The sequence below is a fragment of the Trachurus trachurus genome, assembly GCF_905171665.1.
Source record: "Trachurus trachurus genome assembly, chromosome: 6".
Classification (NCBI taxonomy): Eukaryota; Metazoa; Chordata; class Actinopteri; order Carangiformes; family Carangidae; genus Trachurus; species Trachurus trachurus.
The window spans coordinates 27,977,078-27,998,969 of NC_139897.1; the positions used below are offsets into that span (position 1 = coordinate 27,977,078).

Consider the following 21,892-nt stretch of genomic DNA (forward strand, 5'->3'; position numbering starts at 1 on the left):
ACAAGAACTATTTGTCCACTAAGCAGACAGACGTAAGGCTACATGGAGGTCTGAGGCATAGTTTGGTTGTTAATAGACCAACAAACTTTTAAGTGGATTACATAGACACATAGTAAAGCATTTGTCTTTGGTAGTATGTTTTTTTTTTTAATTATTATTATTATATGGTCTGTTTGTTTTGCAAATTGGATGAAGAAGGCCATGCCCAGCCTGCTAGCAAGCTGTAAAATTAGTTTTTGTATGAATTAAGTCGTTTTGCTTTATTATTATCTCTTTTTTTAATATAATATAATATAATATTTAATTAATATGGAAGTTCTTTAAAATGGCATTTTGTTATTTTATCGGAATCAGACTTGTAAGTCACATTTAAAAGGTTTTAAAACTCAGAAATCGACTTTTACTTTATAGACTACAATACCCACAATGCCACTCGCTCGTACGTCGTAAACCTCGAACCAATGGCTGAGCGCGTATCGGTCACATGACCATGGGCGCAGCAGATTTGAATTGTTTGTGTACTTGTGCTGCTTTTCTGGGTTTTTGAATGCGGAGCCAAGAAAAAAAAAGCAGATTTGCGAGTTTGAAGCGGGACCTGAGGTTTGTAACTTTTACTTTAATTAAACCCAAACTCGTTACAAATCATGTAAACCGCTAAAATAACCAAATTTAGCGTTAAAATCACTCGTTTAAAGCTCATGTCAGTAGCCGTTTGATCTGGGGTGGAGAGCTAACTTAACGGGCTAGCAAGCTAACGTTAAAGTTAGCACGACGGTTGAAGTCCAAAATGACATCTATGTTATGTTTTTTGTTAAATATTATTCTTGCAGTCTAACGAGAGCGTTTATGTGTCGTTGTAGAGCTGGTATCGATCAGTCTGTGAAGAATTGACGACGGGATGGACGGTGGAGCAAACAGCGGTAAGTTAGGTTTACATTCACCGACCCTGACCCAGCTTCTACAAACTGGGAACACCATGTCAGCCTGACTCGTTAACTTCCTAATGATCCATGTTTGTGTCTCTGGACAGATCTGTTCCTCCTGATCGACGAGAAGTTTGACTTCGATGTTTCTCTGTCACCTGCCAGGTAGGAAGCACATGTTACACTCGGTCTCTGGTTTGCAGGGAATATACTAAACATGGTTAGGAGGATCACAAGCAAATACGTCCTGCAGTTTGACCCTGAGCAAGTGCAATATCCAAATCAGCGAGGTAAAATGTGTATCAACATTGCTGTGTTGTGTTGTGTTGGCACAGAAACACAGTGGCCATCAAATCATATTCTCAACATATGAAGAGAAATGTTTCATACAAAACCCCTAAAAAAAGTGAAGTCGTCAATTTAATATTTTTAAAGTGTAAAAGAGAAGCAAAAAAACGAGCGTTCAGACTGAAATCACATTTTTACACATCATGTGGCCGTACTTGTTCTTCAGCAACATACAGGTTATGCACTCACAGTGCACTTTAATAGGAACTCCTTTCGTACCACACCCCAACAGTATTTTACTGGATTCAACTCAGGTCACTGAACTGAATGTCATGTTCATGAAACTAGTTTGCATGTAGAGTATTTTCCTACTGCAAGTAGCCCTGTGGTGGTTTAACAGTGGCTCTACCTGGTCATACAGGAAGTCCATGGATTTCTGACTCCAGCAGTTATCATAGCTGGCTGGTTCAAAAAATTGTTTATTTATAGTATTTATTTGCATTTGCACTAGGGGTGCACCGATTGTGAAATTCTGGGCCGATACAGATGTTTAAAATAACAATTTGGCCGATCCTGGTACAGATGTTTTTTCTGTTGTTTATTCCTCTTTTGTGTAAATTACTACTACTATTACTCACGCAAAAAACAACATTCTCGCTCACTTAACTTTAACAAATTGAACGTGCACTACACACAGCCTCTGACGTTTCCGCAGAGTCGCTCCCTCCCAAAAAGAGCAAACAAACAGGCTTCTCCTCTGTGTCAGAAACATCAACCTCTGTCATCAGTATATACCGATGGCCGCTGTCAGTGCACATATGTTCCTAATACAGCACATCTACAAATATTATTCTTGAGATCTCACAGATAACTATTGTCCTTGGTCAGTAATGTGAGCTAGTTAAAGGGATATTTCAACATTTTTGGCAAATTTGCCTATTGCCAAAATCCCTATAGTCATAGCAGTAGGTTCGTTATCTTTAATTGTCGTTGCAAGCTGTTTTAGATTGGCGGGGCAGAGACATGAGCTGCTCAGGTAATGCAATGGAGGCGCATGGTATTTTCGTTTCCCCTCATCAAATTTGATACACAATCCAACAACGCCAAAACAGTTTTGTGGACAAGTTGTGACCTGCACATTCACCACGCTATGAAATAATAACGTAACATTACAACACATGAAGCAAATACTCAGAACTACTTGCGCTTTTGAAATCATTTCGCCCAGCAGCCGTGTCTGGGATGTAGTTCTGGCAACGCATTTGCCTCTAAAACAACTCTGTCTCGTAACGTTCTGTTATTATCTCACAGCGTGGTGAATGTGCAGGTCACAACTTGTCCACCAGAGCGTTTTGGAGTTGTTGGATTGTGTATTTTATTTGATGAGTTTGATGAGTGAAAAGAAAAAGAAATCCCATGAGCCTCCATAGCGTAGCTCTGAGCAGCTTGCGGCTCTGCTCCGCCGATCTCAAAACAGCTTGCACCGAGAATTAAAGGTAATGAACCTACTGCTATGACTATAGGGATTACGGTGATAGGCGAATTTGACAATGTTGAATTATCCCTTTAAATTAAAACAATCAAAAAAGATTATATTAAAGCATTGCAGCTGAGAAATCAATAAGACCCGCTCCTCTCAGCCTTTTCTTTGGTTGAACTGATTTAATTGATATTTTATATTGTTAGTTCTTGTGCTTCATCTTCACTCTTCACTCTCGTTTCTTTCTCTGCAGCTCTAAAGGTGACGAAGATGAGGACGAAGTGTTCGTAGGTCCGGTCGGCCACAAGGAGAGGTGCGTCTCCGTCAACGTGGCGTCTCGTCTGGAGGACAGAGGAGGCGGCGGTGGCGGCGTTCGGACGAGCTGGAGCCCGCTGACCGGGGATCAGCTGGAGGCCGTGCGTCAGGAAGCGCACAGAGTCGCCACGCAGCTCCAGAGCAGCAAGCAGCCGAGTCAGGGGAACGGCGAGCGCGAGGACGCCGCCGCCGTCACCACCGCGGGTACAGGAAGCAGCAGCAGCAGGGAGGAGTTCGTCCAGGACGCGGAGGCCAAGCTGGGCGTGTTCGGTCAAACCGCCAGCCTGCTCAGCCCCATCAAACGCGAGACCTTCTGCGTACAGGACAGTCCCATGAAGCAGCTGCCGCCCGCCATCCAGCAGCGCCTGCTGAGAGGAAGCAGCGCCGCTGCAGCTTCATCCACTCGCCCCGCCGCCGCCGCCAACAACAGACCGACATCCACACGGCCCATGACCCGACGCAGCACCTCCAGCCCCGTCGCCGCCGCCGCCGCCGTCAGGGCTCAGCCCAGAACGGCGCTGCGGGGGAAAGCGGCGCTGGGCGTAGGCGGCGTCGTGCTGCCGAGCAAACCGGCCGCTCCGCCCACTTCCTGTTCAGCCAGCAAGAGCAAAGTGGAGAGAACCAGACTGCAGCTGCCGAGCAAAGTAGGAGAGAAGTTTAGTTTGTTTTTTTTACTTTCCAGTTCAGTGTGAAACACCTCAAATAATCACAGGGTCAGTGGCGCCATCTGGTGTCAGCAGGTTGCACCAACATCGTGTAGAGACTCACCAACATGTGTCACGTCTCCAGATCCTGAAGAGTCCTCTGCAGTTTACAGACCTGGATTCTTGAAATCTGCATCTTATTTTACACTTTGCAGTTTTTGGTAACACTTTACTTGAAGGTCTCATCCTAAGAGTGACAAGACACTGTCACAAGAGTGACATAAGATTGACATGATGTCACAGTCATGAGCATGTCATAAACATTATGTCAATCTCATGACGTTGTTATTAAGTGTCATTCAGTTAAAGCAGAAGTAAGTGATCCGGTCGTTTTCGCTAATGCTGCGTTCCAGGCAGGCTTTTGAAATCGTAAATTACAGCTTCAAGTCACAACTTACAACTTTGTAGCGTTCCAGGCAACCCACTCGTGTTTTTCCGACCTGTTTTACCGGTGAAAGTCACTATAACGGCCACTCGTAACTTCAGACCCGTGAACTCGTACCAGATCGAACTGGTACCACTTCACGGTCGGAAAAATACGAGTTTCCTTGAACGCACCATAACAGTCCTCGTCCCTACGTCGCCACATTCACGGCGTCCCTTGGCTGCACACACAGCCCTGCATGCCGTTCTCTCTCCTCATTGGATAAAACCTGTAGGATACGATAAATGTTTTCTCCTCGACTCAGAGCAGAGCAGAGGGACTGAGAGACCCGTGTTTCAGTCCAAACACTCTATGTAAGTGATTGCTGTCGGAAGATATAACTATTTAAGACTTATATTAACACAAATATATCACTTACTTCTGCTTTAACCCTAACCCTACAAACCTGGGTGTTATGACATGGACATAATGTTTATGACATGTTCATCATGACAGTGTCATGTCACTCTTATGATGAGACCTTCAAGTAAAGTGTTACCCAGTTTTTTATAGCAGTTTTGAGGCAAGGCAGTTCATACACCAGGTATTTCAAAGTGCTTTTTTGTTTTAAGGTGAAGCAAATTTATTTGTACAGCACAATTCATACACCAGGCAATCAAAGTCAGGGCTCCAGACTAACTTTTTTTTCTAGGAGCACAGTGGCCCCCTAACTTTAAATTTTAGGAGTGGAAGCAGAAAATTTAGGAAGGCACACTGTAAATGAAATATTTACATTTACATTTCATTCATGATCCTCACACACATCAGCCCCGACACCTGCAATGACTGACTCCAGATTCTTTTAGTCACCACTTCCACGTTTCACCAAAAAAATAGCAAATTTACTGGTTGCACCTGTGCAAGTACATGAAAAATGTCCTTGCACTGTCTCAAATGTTAGGGGCAAAATGCCTCCATTTAGGGGCAGTCTGGAGCCCTGAAAGTGCTTTACAGAGGCATAGAAATACATTAAAATCAAAAACTGAAAAATACATTAAAAAGGAAAAGAAAGAAATAAGACAGTAGAAGAAAACAACATTAAAATCAGTAAAATGATACATTTAAAAAAAGCTGTAGGAAATACTAACGTTTTCAACCCCGATTTAAATGAATTGAGAGTTTGTGCAGACCTCTGGTGTGCAGGGAGATTGTAACTGAATGCTGTTTCACTTTCTGGTTCTGGGAACACACAGTAGACTCAGTAGTCCCAGTTGATCTGAGAGGTCTGGAGGCTTCATATAAATCTAGAATATATTTTGGTCCAAGACCATTTAGTGCTTTGTAGACCAACAGTGAGATTTGGGTTAAAGTCCTCTGAGTTAATGCAAGACACAACAATGATAACAGGAGTGAAGTTAACACAATTTTTCTTCCATATTTAACACAAATAGGCTCTAAAACATCAGAATTAGTTCATAAAAAGCTCTGACTTCAGTACAAGGTGGTCTGACTCTTGTGGATTGAGACCAGTAATCTCAGATTTCTTAACTCAGAATTATCACTGGGATATTCATATATATAGTTCATGCACTGGCTAAACAAATATCCTGCTTTCTAATGTTGTATATGCACAAACTAATAGTTGGCAAATGGTAAATTTCCACCAACGTGTTCTTGGATGTCCAGCTGCTGCAGCAGTTTTCAAACCAACTGTGTTAACAACAGATGAATAAACATGTTTATTTTTTTCTTTTTCCAAGGCGGTGGGGGGTTGGAGGCGGAGCCCGACCTCTCGTCTCTCCAGCAGGGCGGAGTCTTCTGAGGACCTGCTCTCCGATTCGGCGAGCGTGGCCTCCGACATCAGCGACTCGTCCCTCAACTCGAGTCAGCTGGGGAGACGCAGCCTGGCTCCGCCCACCAAGGTAACGCAACATGTGGCTCCACCTGTTGGACACAGTCAGACCCTGCAGCCAAACTTCACATTTTATGAATAGTTTTTAGATAGATAGTGTTTACTTCCACCAAAGATATTCAATAAATGGAAAGATACTCCATGAGAGGCTGCTCCAATGATAGAAATGGTTACACTTCCTGTCTCTCTAAATGGGCGTGGTCAACCGTCACCCCACCTCGTCTGTGAACGTGTGTGTGGATTTATACAATTTGTAGGTAGATGAAAGTGAGATATTTATATTTTCTTATGATAACATTAAATATTTACACTACTAACAGTCATATTTAGCATGACAAAAATAATTTAAATCATTTTCACGGTAGTTTGCGGCCGTTTGTTTGACGTTGCCTAGGAGATCTGTGCCAAATCTCGCGAGAGTGTGTCGTAGAGACAGAGACAGCTCTTGAACAAAGTGGATTTTCTCCTGATGTGTCCGTCTGAAAATTGCCATTTTTGTGTCAAACTGTTCAGAAGAGATGTGGCTTGTGAAAAATGAGTCCAAAATTGACTTCAGTGGCTGTGGGGAGAAAGACTCGACCATAATCGGTGTTCACGTTAAATAGTCCCATTGGAGTCAATAGGCTCGTTCGAGATGAACTGCGCCTCGCCTGGACGGCCAGCGAGAGCAGGCGGCAGCAGCAGGGGGTGGTGACAGAAAGCTGCAGTCAAGTCGGACAGTTTCCAGCCGCCGTCAATACAAACAGGAAGTCACCAAAGTATACATTTCTTATGCTGTACTGCAATTGTCCAATAAATAACCAATATATTTCTCAGGATATAAGTTCAGTGTGAATATTTTTTAAGCATTATAGGCCTACAACATGAGATTCATATAATCCAGCATTATACAACAACACGTAGTGTTTGCAGTCCTAACTAAGAGCCAATCAGCTCATGATCCGGCGGGTTTCCCATCATGCCCTGAGGCTGCAGGCGGTTGCAGTCGGTGGAGAGCAACTGCGGCGCCTGGCTCTAAAAACTGCGGCCGCCTTGATCTCGTGAGGTTATCGTTGCAGGCGCGTGCATGACGTCAGAGCAAGTCGGGATCAAGTCGGACACAAATCTAACCGGCATGCATTGTGCGCTGGTCACCGGCGATCGATTCTGCGCACGCCTGGCTCATCTCGAACGAGCCTAAAACATTCTATGCTGCCTCTGGTCTCCCTAAAGGGGCGTGGCCGTGCAGAAGCCCACGTGACATCATACAGGAAGCTGACTCGTCATGCAGGGTTCTTACGGATCCTTAAAAAGTCTTAAAAGGCATTGAATTCATTAATCTAAAAACAAGGCCTTAATTGACATTAAAATGTCTTAAATCAATTTTTCAAAGGTCTTAAAAATGTTAACACCTGGTAAGTGGGATTTTATGATTGTAATTAGTCTCAAATCTCAAAATAATTGGTAACATTCTGACATAGAGAAGTTTTAGTGGCGGCCGTCAACGCTAAGTTTCTCACCGCCTCCAGCTCCCGAGTTTTTTCCGGACTTTTTATGCATTTATTTTGAAAGGACAGCTGGAAAGAGACACAATCCAATGTTCATGTAGCAGTCACTTTACCTTGGAAGTGGGTAAAATTGTCCCTAACCCTATGTAATTGATGTGGTGTTTTTTTTTTTTTTTTTCTGCATTTGTGTTTATTGTGAAGTCGGTCTTAAATTTCATTTCAAGTGGCTTTAAAAAAGTCTTAAAAAGTCTTCAATTTAACTTGGCATAAGCTGTAGGAACCCTGTCATGGAAGGTCTTGGTTTATAAACCGTCTTTGTTTCCACTCCCTCTCTGTGAACAGGCTGTCATGAGGAACCTGTCTGGTGTTAAAGCTCCAGCACTTCAGAGCAGGAGGGCGACGGACAGAAGGAAAACGTCCTCGTCTTCGTCCTCGGTGTCGAGCTTCAACTCCAGCATGTCCCTGTCCCCTGCTAAAGGTATTGTTTTTAATTTTCCGAATATAGACCTACTATGCTCATTTCAGGGACTTTTAATGTGATATTGGACCCCAATGGGACATTATTGATCATAAATCGATCAATAAAAAAACTCCATACTTACTGCATACAAGATGTCTGTGTACTCCTCCATACTGGCTTCCTCTAAAATGCTCGGATTCACAGGAAATTGTCTCGCTCTGTAACTGAAAAGTACAGGAATTGGCTTGTTTACTATTTTAGCAAATTAAAAATGTCGACTTCATTCATACAACTGTACGTCTTGGACCTGGAATCCGACCCCAGACAACAACATCACAAACACACACAGCCTGAACCTCCTTTTGCAAGACGTCTCTGAATAGTAAACAATAAATTCCACCACATCTCATATTATTGTCATCGTACGGTTAGAAATAGCACCAACCTCCTACTTAAAGTCTGCAAATTATTTACCACTGGGCCCTGTCAAAGTGAGACTTTAGAAGAAACTCTCCAAACTTTTGAGCGTTTGCAGAGGTTACCTCATGATACGGCATTTCCACATCCTCTAAAACAAGTATCTAGGGATGTCACAATTACTTGTTTTCACAATTAATCGCGGTATTAAAAGCCACAATTAATTGATCGTAAAAGATTCCTAAATACCGTCACTTCCCAAAAAAGATTATGTCGGAACCGTATCGGCTTACGGTTATTGGCGGCGCCTGTGGACCAAAGCGGTAGTGTTTTGCCTGAAGGAAGACTCCATTTCCCATGAACACTAGCGTGAAGCCCTGTAAATATCCTGCATTAAAATTAACAAAAGACATCAAAACTAAGTATCTGTTTCCAGTGGATCATTTCAAAGTGAAAACACAAACATAATCCATTGCTAAAGTGCCGTCTTGCCTGTTCCCTCCTTGTTGTGACTCGCAAAAGTGAAAGTGAAACTTAAGTGAGAGCAGGGTTCCTACCATGCTCCTCAAAGTTGCTTAGTGCCAGAGAAAGAGATACAGACCCCCTCAGACCACGACAGAGGTGTCATTCAACTTGTTGTAAGTTGATGTATCATCACAAAAGTTATGAAAATATTTTATGAAGGTTGAAAAGTTCCTTAGTGTTGGTTTAATAGTGTTGTGAAATTGATAAATGCATAATAATCGTGATAATCGTAATAGTGTGATTATTTATCTGACAATAATCGCACCAAGAAAATGTATAATCGTGACATCCCTACAAGTATCCAACATTTTAAACAGGTTTAAAAGCAAAAATAAAAATAACATGAAATCTGACTGTGTTGCGTCTCCTCAGGTAAACTGAACTCTTCTCTGAACCGGAGTCTGAGCGGCTCCACAGGCCCCGCCCCCAGCAGCGTCAACAGACCGGCCAATCACAGCAGACCACGTCGCTCCACGGCCTACAACGCTGCAGAGCAGACGTCCTCATCCTCCTCTACCACTGCCGCCGCCGGGCGCCGCTCGATATCGGCCCAGGCCAGGAATCTGTCTGAGGCGGAGAGACTGAAACCCAACAGGTCCACGCCGCTGAAGAGGGCCATGGCCACGCCGCTCCAGACGCCGCCCGCCAAGAGGGTTCTGGAGAGGAGCATCTCCGTCCCCTCCACGGCCTCGGTCCGGGCTCAGAGCGGACTGAAGGCCAAACCCAAACCTGAGGCCGTGGTCGCACCGACGCCCAGCGGAGGAGTGAGAGGAGTCCTGGACAGAGACGGTGAGAGACGCTGGTGTGACTTTAAAGGGATAGTTCAAGATTTTGGCAAATTGGCCCATTGCCATAATCCCTATAGTCATAGCAGTAGGTTCGTTATAGAGGTCGACCGATAGTGGATTTTTAAAGGCCGATATAATAACGATAGTTTGGAGCAGGAAAAAGCCGATAGCCGATTAATCGGCCGATACCGCCCCCCCCCGAAAAAATTCAACACTGTTGGAAATTCACAATCTCTGACTTTATTAGCAGCAACTGCTTTACTGAACAGCTAATAAATATCCAAATGTATAAAATCGCAAAGTGAACATCAAACTCAAAGTAATAAATACCAAAATAAATATGTAAATCTTGAACTGGATATAAAAGTAATAAATACCGAAATAAATAAATCTGCATAACTGAACATCAGTCTCAATGTAATAAACACCTAAATGGATATACTGAACATCAGTCTCAATGTAATAAACACCTAAATGGATATACTGAACATCAGTCTCAATGTAATAAACAAGCTGGTTTGTCTCAGCCAGCGGCTAAAGTTTACAAGAAATTGCCAAATTTTAAGATTCATGGCAAACTAAGATGAACAGACTACACAGAGACAGCTTTCTTTTAGCGTGTTTTTAACGAGCTGTTAATTGTTAGCTTAACAAGCACGTGTGGTTGCGTAAAACTTGCAGTGGAAATGTCGCTGTTTATGCTGAAATATGATGCACGTTTATGCTTGTTGAACAGGTGGTACTTATTGCCTCCACCAAGGAGGTTATGTCTGTTCACTTTCAACTTGTGAAGGTTTAAATACACTTACAGTGACGCGTGTCGTCGTCTCCACCTCCTTCTCCTCTCTCTGCTGCCGCTGCGCTGCTCACGCTCCGTCTCTCTCTCTCTCCCCCCCCCCCCTCCCTCCCTCCCCCATGCGCGTCCCCCCCCCCTCCCTCCCCCATGCGCGCTGTGTGTGCAGAGCAGCAGGCCATGGAAGGAGCAGTTCACGGCGCTGCGGGAAAAAAACAAAACAGCCATCGGCCACTATCGGGGCCATTTTCCGTTAATTACGATAGTTTGTAAAACGTCCTATCGGGGCCGATTAATCCGCCAAACCGATGAATCGGTCGACCTCTAGTTCGTTACCTTTAATTGTTGGTGCAAGCTATTTTTAGAACGGCGGAGCAGAGCCGTGAGCTGCTCAGAGCTACGCTACGGAGGCTCATGGGATTTCTTGGTTTCCCTCATCAAACTAAATTCACAATCCAACAACTCCATAACGCTCTGGTGGACAAGTTGTGACCTGCACATTCACCACGCTATGAGATAATTATGTAACATTAAGACACATGAAGCAAATAAATTATGCATTTACCTCTAAAACAACTCTGTGTGGTAACGTTCTGTTATTATCTCATAGCGTGGTGAATGTGCAGGTCACAACTTGTCCACCAGAGCCTTTTGGAGTTGTTGGATTGTGTATTTGATGAGTTTGATGAAGGAAAGGCGAAAGTACTGCACGCCGTGCAGAGCTCACGTCTCTGCCCCGCTGATCTAAAGTAGCTTGCACTGACAGTTAAAGGTAACAAAGCTACTCTGAAAACTATAGGGATTATGGCAATGGGAGAATTTGCCAAAATATTGACTCATGACTCATTCTGAAACTAAAATCAGATCAGACTCGGAGACATTATTCTCATTCTGAAACCGAAACTGAGCTGAGCTGTTTACAGAGGATGTTATCATGCAGGGTTGGTTTCTGTTCAGCAGAGTAACAACAGTTTTCACTGTCGACATTTTGGCGTCTTTAGGTCTGTTTATAGTTTTCAGTTTGTGTGTTTGATTACCTGAACATCTGTCCCTCTGTCTCTGTTTCTCATCTCCAGATGTGTCTAAGAATCTGAGGTCAAAGAGGTTGATGTCAGTGGACAGGTAGATGACATCACATCACACTACCACACCACAACACCGTCACCGTGTCATCACATTTACATTTCACCTGTATGAATAAGGACAACAGATTTCCCAGCTTGCTTCAGTATAACCTGTAACATCAAATCTTACAAAAGCCATTTACAACAGATGTGTGTGAAGATTGGCTAAAAACAACAACACACACACACACACACACACACACACAAAGACATGTTAATTTGCCAATACATCATCATCTCCATTACGATGCATTAATATGAGATGAGTTAAAGTTATTTTGATTGGTTGCTATCAGTCTTAGCTTAAATTTCAGATCATATGCTGCATGAAAACATATTTATATGTAAAAAAAAAAAACAAAAAAAAAAACACAAGACTGACTGTAACACAAAATGGTTGTAATTTTAAATTCCTTATAAATGGCAAAAATATTTCCACATGTCTCTGTTGCTTGTGCAGCCGTCTTTATGGTTTGTATTCTGGGAAGTTTGTCAAACCCCTTCAGTTTGTTTCTGCTGTCCCCAAGTGGCCAAAACATCCCACTGGGCCACTGCAGGTTTAATTATTGATTGTATTATTATGGATGGTAAAGATGTTGTTCGGGTAGAGAAAGCTGTTTTATCGTCACCTTCCTCTCCTGTAGTCTTCCTCAGAAGCCCACCGCTGCCCCTCTGACGCCCTCTGCTGGCGGCGGCTGTAAGTCGCTGCAGATGAAGGCCCGCCGCCCCTCCGCCCTCCCCACCCCGGTGCGACGCAGGATGTCCGCCATCCCCACGCCCACCAAACAGCATCAGCCCACCCGGCCGCCGCCCGCCTTCGACGCCGACCCCGCCCCGGAACCAGCGAGGAAAGAGAGCGGCTGCAGGTGAGATTTCCCAAACTGCTGTCGACCAATAGGAGAGCTGCTCTGCTGCTCGGTCATTTACCGCCACATTGTTGTTGTTGTTTCTGCGTAGCCCCGCTCCCGCAGCGCCACAGGAGACGGAGCCAGAAGATGCCCCCGACATCCAGCCCTTCTGTCTGGAGGAGGAGGAGCAGCAGCAGAAACCCCCAGCACCCCCCCTCCCCACACCCAGCCCCCCCGAGCTGTCAGAGGACACGGACCCCGAGGTCTCAGCCAATCAGAGCCCAACAGAGCCAACAGACCCAATCAGAAACCTGATCGAACTGGAAACGACAGAGGAGAACAGCAGCAAGCCATCAGAGGTCAGAGGTCACACTCAGGAAGACATGAAGGCAGATTTACTAATGATAGTTAGTGATGATAGATGGATAGTTCTAGATAGATAATGATAGTGATAGATAGTTCTAAAATTAAAACACTCCACAATTTTCTTAATAAATCAGCTCCTCTACATGTTTAGCAGCCGTTTGTATCAACAGAAGCGTCACTCTGCTTAATCAGGCACTGATCAGGTGACCAACTGAACCAAATCATATTTTAAGAGGAAGATAATAAAAAACTTGATGTTATTCCTCCAGTGTTGATTTCTGAACTCTTCCTGAGTTTTCTTGTTTAAAAATTAATATGAACTTGTTTTCTTTGCATTATTATTATTTCAGGTCTGAAATCACTGCATCTTTCTTGTTATTTTGACCAGTTGCCATTTTCTACAGATAAAGGTTCTAAATGACAATATTTTAATTTCAAATTTGAGAGAAATGTTGTCCGTAGTTTATAGAATAAAACAAAATAAAACAAAAGTGTTAATTTTACTCAAACAAGTGCCTATAAATAGTAAAACCAGAAAAACTGATCATTTTGAAGCACACTCCATTCCAGAGCTGTATATAAATATCATAATTTGTAAGGCACACCTGTATTTTGAAATTTGTCCGGCCCCATCTGAGAGATGAGTATCTGCTGCAATTTCCTATTTTTCATTTTCGTAGAGGTGTGTAGCTAATTACGAAGTTCTCCGGCTTTAAATAGGAAAGTATTTGATGTTTGAGTGATAAACCGGATCGGGCACTTCATTACGAACAGGTAGCTGATTTTTATTTTTAAAAATTAGTGATTTGATAGCTACTGAAGTGATCAGCAGGTTTTAGTCGCGGTGTTGGAGCTCTGTCCTGTGATCCGTTGGATCTCTCAGCAGAGCGTCACAGCTGAGCTCCTCTGCCTCTTCTCTCCTCAGGTTCTCCTGCTGGATCTTCCGGCTCCGGCTCTTCGTCCTCAGGAGAAGCTGCTGATCGACCTGACCAACACCCCCGACCTCATCCGCACAAGCACCAAGAGCTGCACTACAACTCAGGTAACTCCCCCTCTTCCTCACACCTAGTCTGACTGCATTACATCACAGCTTTGAAATGCGAAATGTCCAAAAGTCTGTGGACGGCTCTGTCTCTGTGTCCACTGTTTCCGTTATTATAGCATGTTTATTCATCAATGGTGTCAGTGATTTTAGATATTTTAGTAGAATAAGTGATCAAATGTATTTTTTAGGATTAAATGCACAGACTTGAAGGGGTCAAACGCCCTTTAAAACTGAACAAATATATGAAATTCTTCCATTAACTTACTTTTAAAAATATGATTTTGTCCCTTTTAATTGTAGTAATCGTTAAAAATGACTTGAACTCATTAATTTCATTATTAAATCATTAAATCAAATTAGTTGTAGAGTTTTTGTGACATGACATCATCCAGTTTTAGTGTATCTGCAGCCAATGAGAGTTTATTGATTGTCACATTTTAAATCGATGAGCAGATACATTTTGTATAATTCTTAATTTATGCTTTATTAAAGCAGAAGTGAGTGATATATTTGTGTTAATATAAGTCTTAAATAGTTATATCTTCCGACAGCAATCACTTACATAGAGTGTTTGGACTGAAACACGGGTCTCTCAGTCCCTCTGCTCTGCTCTGAGCCGAGGAGAAAACATTTATCGTATCCTACAGTTTTTATCCAATGAGGAGAGAGAACGGCATGCAGGGCTGTGTGTGCAGCCAAGGAACGCCGTGAATGTGGCGACGTAGGGACGAGGACTGTTATGGTGCGTTCAAGGAAACTCGTATTTTTCCGACCGTGAAGTGGTACCAGTTCGATCTGGTACGAGTTCACCGGTCGGAAGTTACGAGTGGCCGTTATAGTGACTTTCACCGGTAAAACAGGTCGGAAAAACACGAGTGGGTTGCCTGGAACGCTACAAAGTCGTAAGTTGTGACTTGAAGCTGTAATTTACGATTTCAAAAGCCTGCCTGGAACGCAGCATTAGCGAAAACGACCGGATCACTCACTTCTGCTTTAAGGACTTTTAATTAGCTTTTGGAAATTTTTTCCATTTTTCTTTTTTAATTTGCTGATCATTTTGACTGTGTTACAGCTAAAGGTATGGATTTCTGCAAGAAAGTTTCTTTATTAATGAACATTTGGTAGTTTTGAGCAGAGCTGAGGTGGTTTAAGAGATTTATCCCAAAAAAATACTGATGATATGATTTTATAGCTGTTCTTTTGTGTGTCCATTTTCGGACACGAGGGTCCCGAAATGATGAAAATTTGAAAAGTTTTAAAGGAGTAAAGTGAATGAAAATCCCATTGAACCCAAGTGGCTGTTGTTTTGTTTGTGCAGCTGATCGACCTCAGCTCTCCGCTCATCAAGTGGAGCCCTGAAGACAAGAGGGAGAACGGCGCTCCGCTCATCAACCTGTCCTTCTGATCCACATCCGGGATCTCATGGTCTCTCTCTGCGCTGAACTGGACTGAACAGGTTTCTGTGTTCAGGAACTGTTGGTGAGAGTCCAGTTAACGACCAAGTTTTAACCAGTGAAGTCTTTACTGAATCAGAGTGTTATGTTTTAAATTATGAAAATATTCAGATGTTCTTCTGCACCTGATTGTACGTTTCATCGTCTCCGTCTCTCGCTGCTCTTATTAATGTCTGAATAAAAGTTGTTCATGTCACTACTGTAAACACTGACGCTCCTGTGTGACCTCATTGTTCCCAATATTTCCGAGCCACATGAGGAGCAGAGTCGTTGAACTGTATCAGTGGGTGGAGACAGTTTTGTTTATTTATGTCCATGAATCTTAAAGGGATAGTAGCATTTTTTAAAAGTGGGGTTGTATGATCTACAAATAGCCCCTAAGTACTTTAATTGCAGTAGAAGACTCTCTGCACTCTTCCCGTTAGCAACGCCAGCCCATAGCCCTGCCCAGAGATTTACAACATACAGTGTTGTGAATGGACCCAAAGAAACGGCCTATTTTCGCGACCTAAAAGAGGTTTTACGTGAAAGAAAATACACAGTTCCATTGTTCGCTGTAATATAATTTTTTCCAGCCCTTCAAAGTGCAGGAAAAACACAGTTTTTATTTGGACCAAACCAACTCACGTATCCCTCTGGCCAGGGTTAGCGCCCGCCGATCAGCAGTTGGTTAGGTCCAAATAAAAACTGCGTTTTTCCTGCACTTTGAAGGGCTGGAAAAAATTATATTATAGCGAACAATGGAACTGTGTTTTTTTTTCAGGTAAAACCTCTTTTAGTCTGTGAAAATAGGCCGTTTCTTTGGGTCCATTCACAACAATGTATGTTGTAAATCTCTGGGCAGGGCTATGGGCTGGCGTTGCTAATGGGAGGAGTGCAGAGAGTCTTCTACTGCAATTAAAGTATTTAGGGGCTATTTGTAGATCATACAACCCCACTTTTAAAAAAAATGCTACTATCCCTTTAATGTGATTTCCCAGAAGGCAGGTGAATTCTTGGAAGAGAAGGATGGCATCGAAAGTGAAACTATTTCAGTGTGACAAATTAGCATTTATTATTAGATATGAGTAACACAAAGCAGGTTTCACAAAGCAGGTTTACATGCAGCTGAAAACAAACACTGAAACTGAAATTAAAAATGTCACTAATATGATTTAGTGGATGTTTGTCATTAGTGTTTTTAAACTTATTTCTAACTCCTAAACCTGACTTTAAAGTAGAGTGGGGCACCAGAGATTTTGAGGATGTTGTTTTTTTTTCATGCGATATGATAAAACATGATCTTGTAACACAAAGGCTGCGATTATGCTCGATTGATGTGTCAGCGGTGGAACTATTCTGGTTAGAAAAGAAGAGCGTCCGGTATAACTTCATATAAACGCAGCTCAAAGCGACCCGGTGCCTCTCACGGTGACCAAGCTCAGATAAATACATTGGATCAGCTGTAGCACCGCGTGTCCTCCCACATAAAGCCGCAATATACCGGAGCTCCTCAAAAAAAAAAAAAAAAAAAGCTGCACGTCGCGGCGGAGCTGAAAACAGCTGAGTTCTCTACTACAGCTGAACAGCTGACATGTGGTCAAGACAGTGGAGACCTTTCACTTTCATCATTGATATAAACTTCAACCTCAGACTGTCTGCTACAGGGAGAGCATGTAGGCAGCTGCTTGTGTGATGAGTCGGTGTGCGACAGAGATCTATGTTTAGGCTTATAGTCAGTGCCTTATATTGTCATGATAATTATTAATATGATGCTGAAAAACAAGCTTGTAAATCAAAGAAAGTCCTACAGTAAAGACCTATTCGTTTATTCCTTCGTACAGCTGTTTATTTTTCTTTAAGGGGGGCTCACCCTTTCACACTTTGAAACCCCCACATAAAACCGCAACAAACGAACAAACAGAAGACAAAATATAACTGAGTTGTTATTAATTCAATAAAACATCAAAACAATATTTCATTTTGTTATGAGAAGTGAATAAGTGCAACTGAGGAACAACTGGGTTTCGTTTTCATTCAGGAAATCCCCCGAGTTATCCACTCCCATTGATCATGTGAAAGTTAGTGAGAGGATCATACAAAACACATGCATCTGTGTTAGAGACAAGACACAAAGCACCTTTACAACTACAACAACAACAACACGATGATAGACAGAGAAATTGTACGTGAAGCTCTGGCTGTGCTCTGCAATGCCGAAGTTAGTGTTATCAACGGGGGTTATGGATCCTCTTGGCCTTTTTCCATGAAGCGCCACTCTTTGTTTGACCGCGACGATGATTTTGAATCATTGGATTTGGTTGATGGTGGATCTGGAGGATCAGAGCTGTTTTCCATCGATCATCTCATCCCGAGGGTGCTGCAGGCTGACCGAAGAAGGTAACTAGTAACGTTACAGCGACTGTGAAGGTGGTTTTCTGAAGTGGTGCAACTGTAAATCAACTTAATCAACGGCCTTATTGTATCTTGTGATGGACCTACCTGTTATGTTCTAATAATCACATGGTCACACCGTGATACATGGGGTTTGCATATGGGGGTTAAGTAAGGTACCTTTAAGAGACTGTGTGATCATGGGATGATGTTACGCGTGGAGCGCGCGCAGTAAATAAGGAAGTGTTGATCACATGTATGTTCTGAAGTAAAAAGTGTGTGAGTGTCAGTCTTTCACACAACACTACCCTCTCTGCAACCATCAATATCCCTGCATCTGTCCAGTTCCAGGCAGCTATTTCATTTTATACGAATGCAGGCAGCCACCTCCTCCAAGTTCATCCTCCTGCAACTTTCCGACACAGTCTCTTAAACGTCCTTATACAAAGATACTCTATTTATTTATAAACCGTCTTTGCTTATTATTTGTATTTCGTATTTGCTTATATTATGACCACACCATGTTTATGTGTTTAGAATTTCTACTGAAGCCGATGATGAAGAAAAGAATCCGGCACAAGGATTTTTTTTTTTTGCCTGGCTGTCTTTTTTTTTTTGTGTTGTGCCGGATTTGTTTTGTTTTTTTGGGCTGTTTCTTCTTTTTTTTAGGGCTAGCCCTCATAATCTTTCTAATCCTTAGTAGTAGGCTAATTGTGGACATTTTGCAGATGGGTTTATACATCTGCTAAAAAAAACTAATTGCATTGATGTCAGATATGTAGAAAAGTGCTTTCCTGCTGTGTGCCTCTTGCTATAGTGTTATTAATAATTGTTGAACATTTTTACTCATTTAGACATGGCACTTGGTATGAAGAGAATGTAAGAAGTACAGTACATGCACATTGGATCATTAGAGCCTGAAGTTTCACAACTGTGTCTTTCAAATGTGCATGATGACATGAAGACACCAATAACAGGGTTTTTTCTTTGCTTTCATACAGCCTGTTTGAAGATGAAATCTACTCTGAAAGAAACAAACGTGTGCGTCGCCCAGGTGTTTGTCAAGGTGTAAGTACGGATGAAACAACAGGAGAGATCAAGCTTAAAATCTCCATCGATCAGCAGCGGTTCTTTCACCCTCAACATGACTATGATTTCACCAACCGGAAGGACACTGTGACTTTCTGGAGAGGTGGAGAGAAGTATAAACGCCCATGTGGGTACAAACGCTTTGGCCTCAAGGTGAGTGTACTTTTATTGTGTCTTTGAATCAGTATAGTGTGCAGATTTTTGATATCCATATCTCGGTATATATAGATAAGCATGATATACTGCAGTTAGTGGGTCATTCTTGAAAAGTTAGTAAATCTGTGTGTAGATTTGCACATGCCCACGGCACGAAAAACCTATTCCAGATTCATGATCACTGTGGGAAACTCAGATTTGATTGTAAGCATGTGTGTAAGATCATGAATGCCAATCAATCATGTAAGGAGGCGTGTCACGGGGTCCTTAAACCAGGTTCAAATGACATATAAATGATGGCGTAGTCGACAAGTATTTCCTTTGGTGGATTTATTTGCTTCACCCAGTGCAAAACATAAACCATACAGGACATACAAGGAGCTCTGCAACAGCTCAAAGCAGCAGCCCAACACTAACTGACCGGGCCGGGCCAAAGCAGCCCTCTTTTAAAGGTAAGGCTCCTCCCACTGAGCCGGATATTCTTATGAAAACAATTATCAATCACACATACTCATATCAGAGAAACCATTTCACCATTCAGGGTTATTCATTATTTTACCAAATATATTTCCATGATTTACCAGATGCAATGTCAACTCCATATGCCTCATATAAACATGAAAAATGAAACAAACAATAACGGCACAATCACCGGTCACATGACCACAAACCCCGCCCAGTGACGTATATAACACCGGGAAATCCTTTGTCCCAGTTTGACTGAGGACACACCCACCCCGGTGAGTTACGATGTAGGTAAGTGTATGCATAATAGTTACAACAGAGACCAAGTGTGCACCCATGGTCTCCTTACAGAGCTGGGAGGAAAAAAGGATCGTTAACATGATCATTTACTGAACTGAGATGAACAGAGGGAAGAAACGAGTGTGGCGTGTGTGTGTGTGCGTGTGCGAGCATCAGCGTCTCTCAGCGCCACGCGCTGCTCCCCGTGCGCCATGCGCTGGGCACGGACCGTGACGGCGCTCCGTCACATCATCCCTCTCCTCCCAGAGGCTGAGAATGTGTCAGCCTGGAAAGGTAATCGGCAACCACGTTGGTCTTGCCCGACCGGTGTCGGATCATGAACCTAAATGGTTGGAGCGAGAGGTACCACCTGGTCAGGCGACTGTTGTGATCCCTCATGGAGTTGATCCATGTGAGAGCTCGATGATCAGTCTCGAGGTCGAACTCCCGCCCCAGCAAGTAATACCGCAGGCTCTCCAGAGCCCACTTAATGGCTAACCCCTCTTTCTCCACCGTCGAATACCTGGTTTCACGGGGCTGCAGTTTTCGGCTCAGGTACAGAATTGGTTGTTCTTCTCCAGGATTTCCTTGTGCCAGAACTGCTCCAAGGCCCACTCCAGAGGCATCCACCTGGACCAGAAACCTTTGGGTGAAGCAAATAAATCCACCAAAGGAAATACTTGTCGACTACGCCATCATTTATATGTCATTTGAACCTGGTTTAAGGACCCCGTGACATATGGTGTCAGAACTGGGATACGATAGGGCCGTTGACGGATGGGTTGTCTATCTTTGAGGCGGATGACATGCTCAATGAAGTCGGTTCTCCCTGGAGATGCACCGAATAAAGAAGGAACCCCCTGGAAGACTTTAAGGAGCTGCCTGGCTTGTTCTGGTGCTAGATGTGTCAGCACAGGAGTAGCAGCTTCGGTTAGCATCTCTGGCCCGGCCTCCATTTCCTCTTCCAGGTCCACCTGCCTCACCAACAGGACCTTTGGTGCACTGCTTCCAGGAACTTCAGGTGGACGCTCCTTCCATGCCTTCAGCAAGTTCACATGGTAAGTCTGTTTTGGTTTCTTCTTTTCAGGGTGATGGATCTCATAGGTGACGGGCCCCATTTTGCAAAGAACAAGGTAGGGTCCTTGCCTAGGAGTTTGCTGCTGGAGGAAGGAAGTAACAGCAGCACTTTCTGTCCGGGCAGAAACTCACGGTGCCGTGCCTGGTGGTCATACCAGGTCTTCTGTTTCCTCTGTGCCTCCCGCAGGTTGACTTCTGCTTCTTCCTGGTACCCCGCCAGCCGGTTCCTCATCTCCAGCACATACTGTACCACACTTCTGTCACTCTGAGAGGTGGAAGGAACCTCCCAGCCCTTCCTCAGCAAATCCAATGGGCCCTGGACATCCCACCCATAGAGTAGCTCGAAGGGAGAGAAACCGGTGGAGGCCTGTGGAACCTCCCGGTAGGCGAAGAGCAGAAATGGCAACCAACGGTCCCAGTCCTTTCCAGTGTCATCCACAAACTTTTGCAGCATCCTCTTCAACGTCTGGTTGAACCTTTCCACAAGACCGTCAGTCTGTGGATGGTACGGCGTGGTCTTGATTGCCGAGATGCCCAGTTGTTTCTGGAAGAGCTGCATCAGCCGAGATGTGAAGTTGGTTCCCTGGTCCGTGAGGATTTCATCAGGTATGCCAACTCGGGAAAACAGCTGCACCAGGGCCCGCAGAACAGCAGGAGCGGTAATGGTCCGGAGGGGGAACGCTTCTGGGAAACGGGTTGCATAGTCACACACAACCAGAATATACTGGTGACCACCACTGCTTTTCACCAGAGGGCCCACAATGTCCATGGCAATTCTGCGGAAAGGGATAGAAATAATAGGCAGTGGTTGCAGGAAAGCTCTGTCAGACTTCTGAGCAGTGCCGGTTTTCTGACAGGTTGGACATGCACTGCAATATTTCTGAATGTCTGTGTACATTGAGGGCCAATAAAACCTTGCACTGACCCGCAGATATGTTTTGTGACGGCCGAGGTGCCCAGCCCAGGGAAGTGTGTGTGCTAAATGCATTACAAGAGGCCTACAGCTAGCAGGTACCACAAGACGTCTGTTTTCCTCATCAACAGCATACAACACACTGTTATCTACCACAAATCTTTCCTTCCCCAGACATTTCCCCTCTGGTCCCTCTAACACCTTGGCAAACAATGGTTTCAAAGTTTCACCCCCCCTTTTGTTGCAA

The 21,892-nt window shown here is 43.7% G+C and overlaps 1 protein-coding gene across 1 annotated transcript; it reads left to right on the forward strand.

Moving 5' to 3' along the window:
• Positions 1-563: 563 nt before the first annotated feature.
• gtse1 (G-2 and S-phase expressed 1) lies at positions 564-15,244 on the forward strand (the record flags this gene model as incomplete). The annotated part of the gene is made up of 12 exons (XM_083974375.1): positions 564-600; positions 861-920; positions 1,031-1,088; positions 2,945-3,650; positions 5,835-5,996; positions 7,816-7,951; positions 9,248-9,664; positions 11,533-11,578; positions 12,225-12,446; positions 12,658-12,787; positions 13,720-13,836; positions 15,158-15,244. The coding sequence occupies exons 2-12, from the start codon at positions 899-901 to the stop codon at positions 15,242-15,244; spliced, it is 2,103 nt and encodes a 700-aa protein (XP_083830501.1). The 5' UTR covers positions 564-600; positions 861-898.
• Between the last annotated feature and the right edge of the window lie 6,648 nt (positions 15,245-21,892).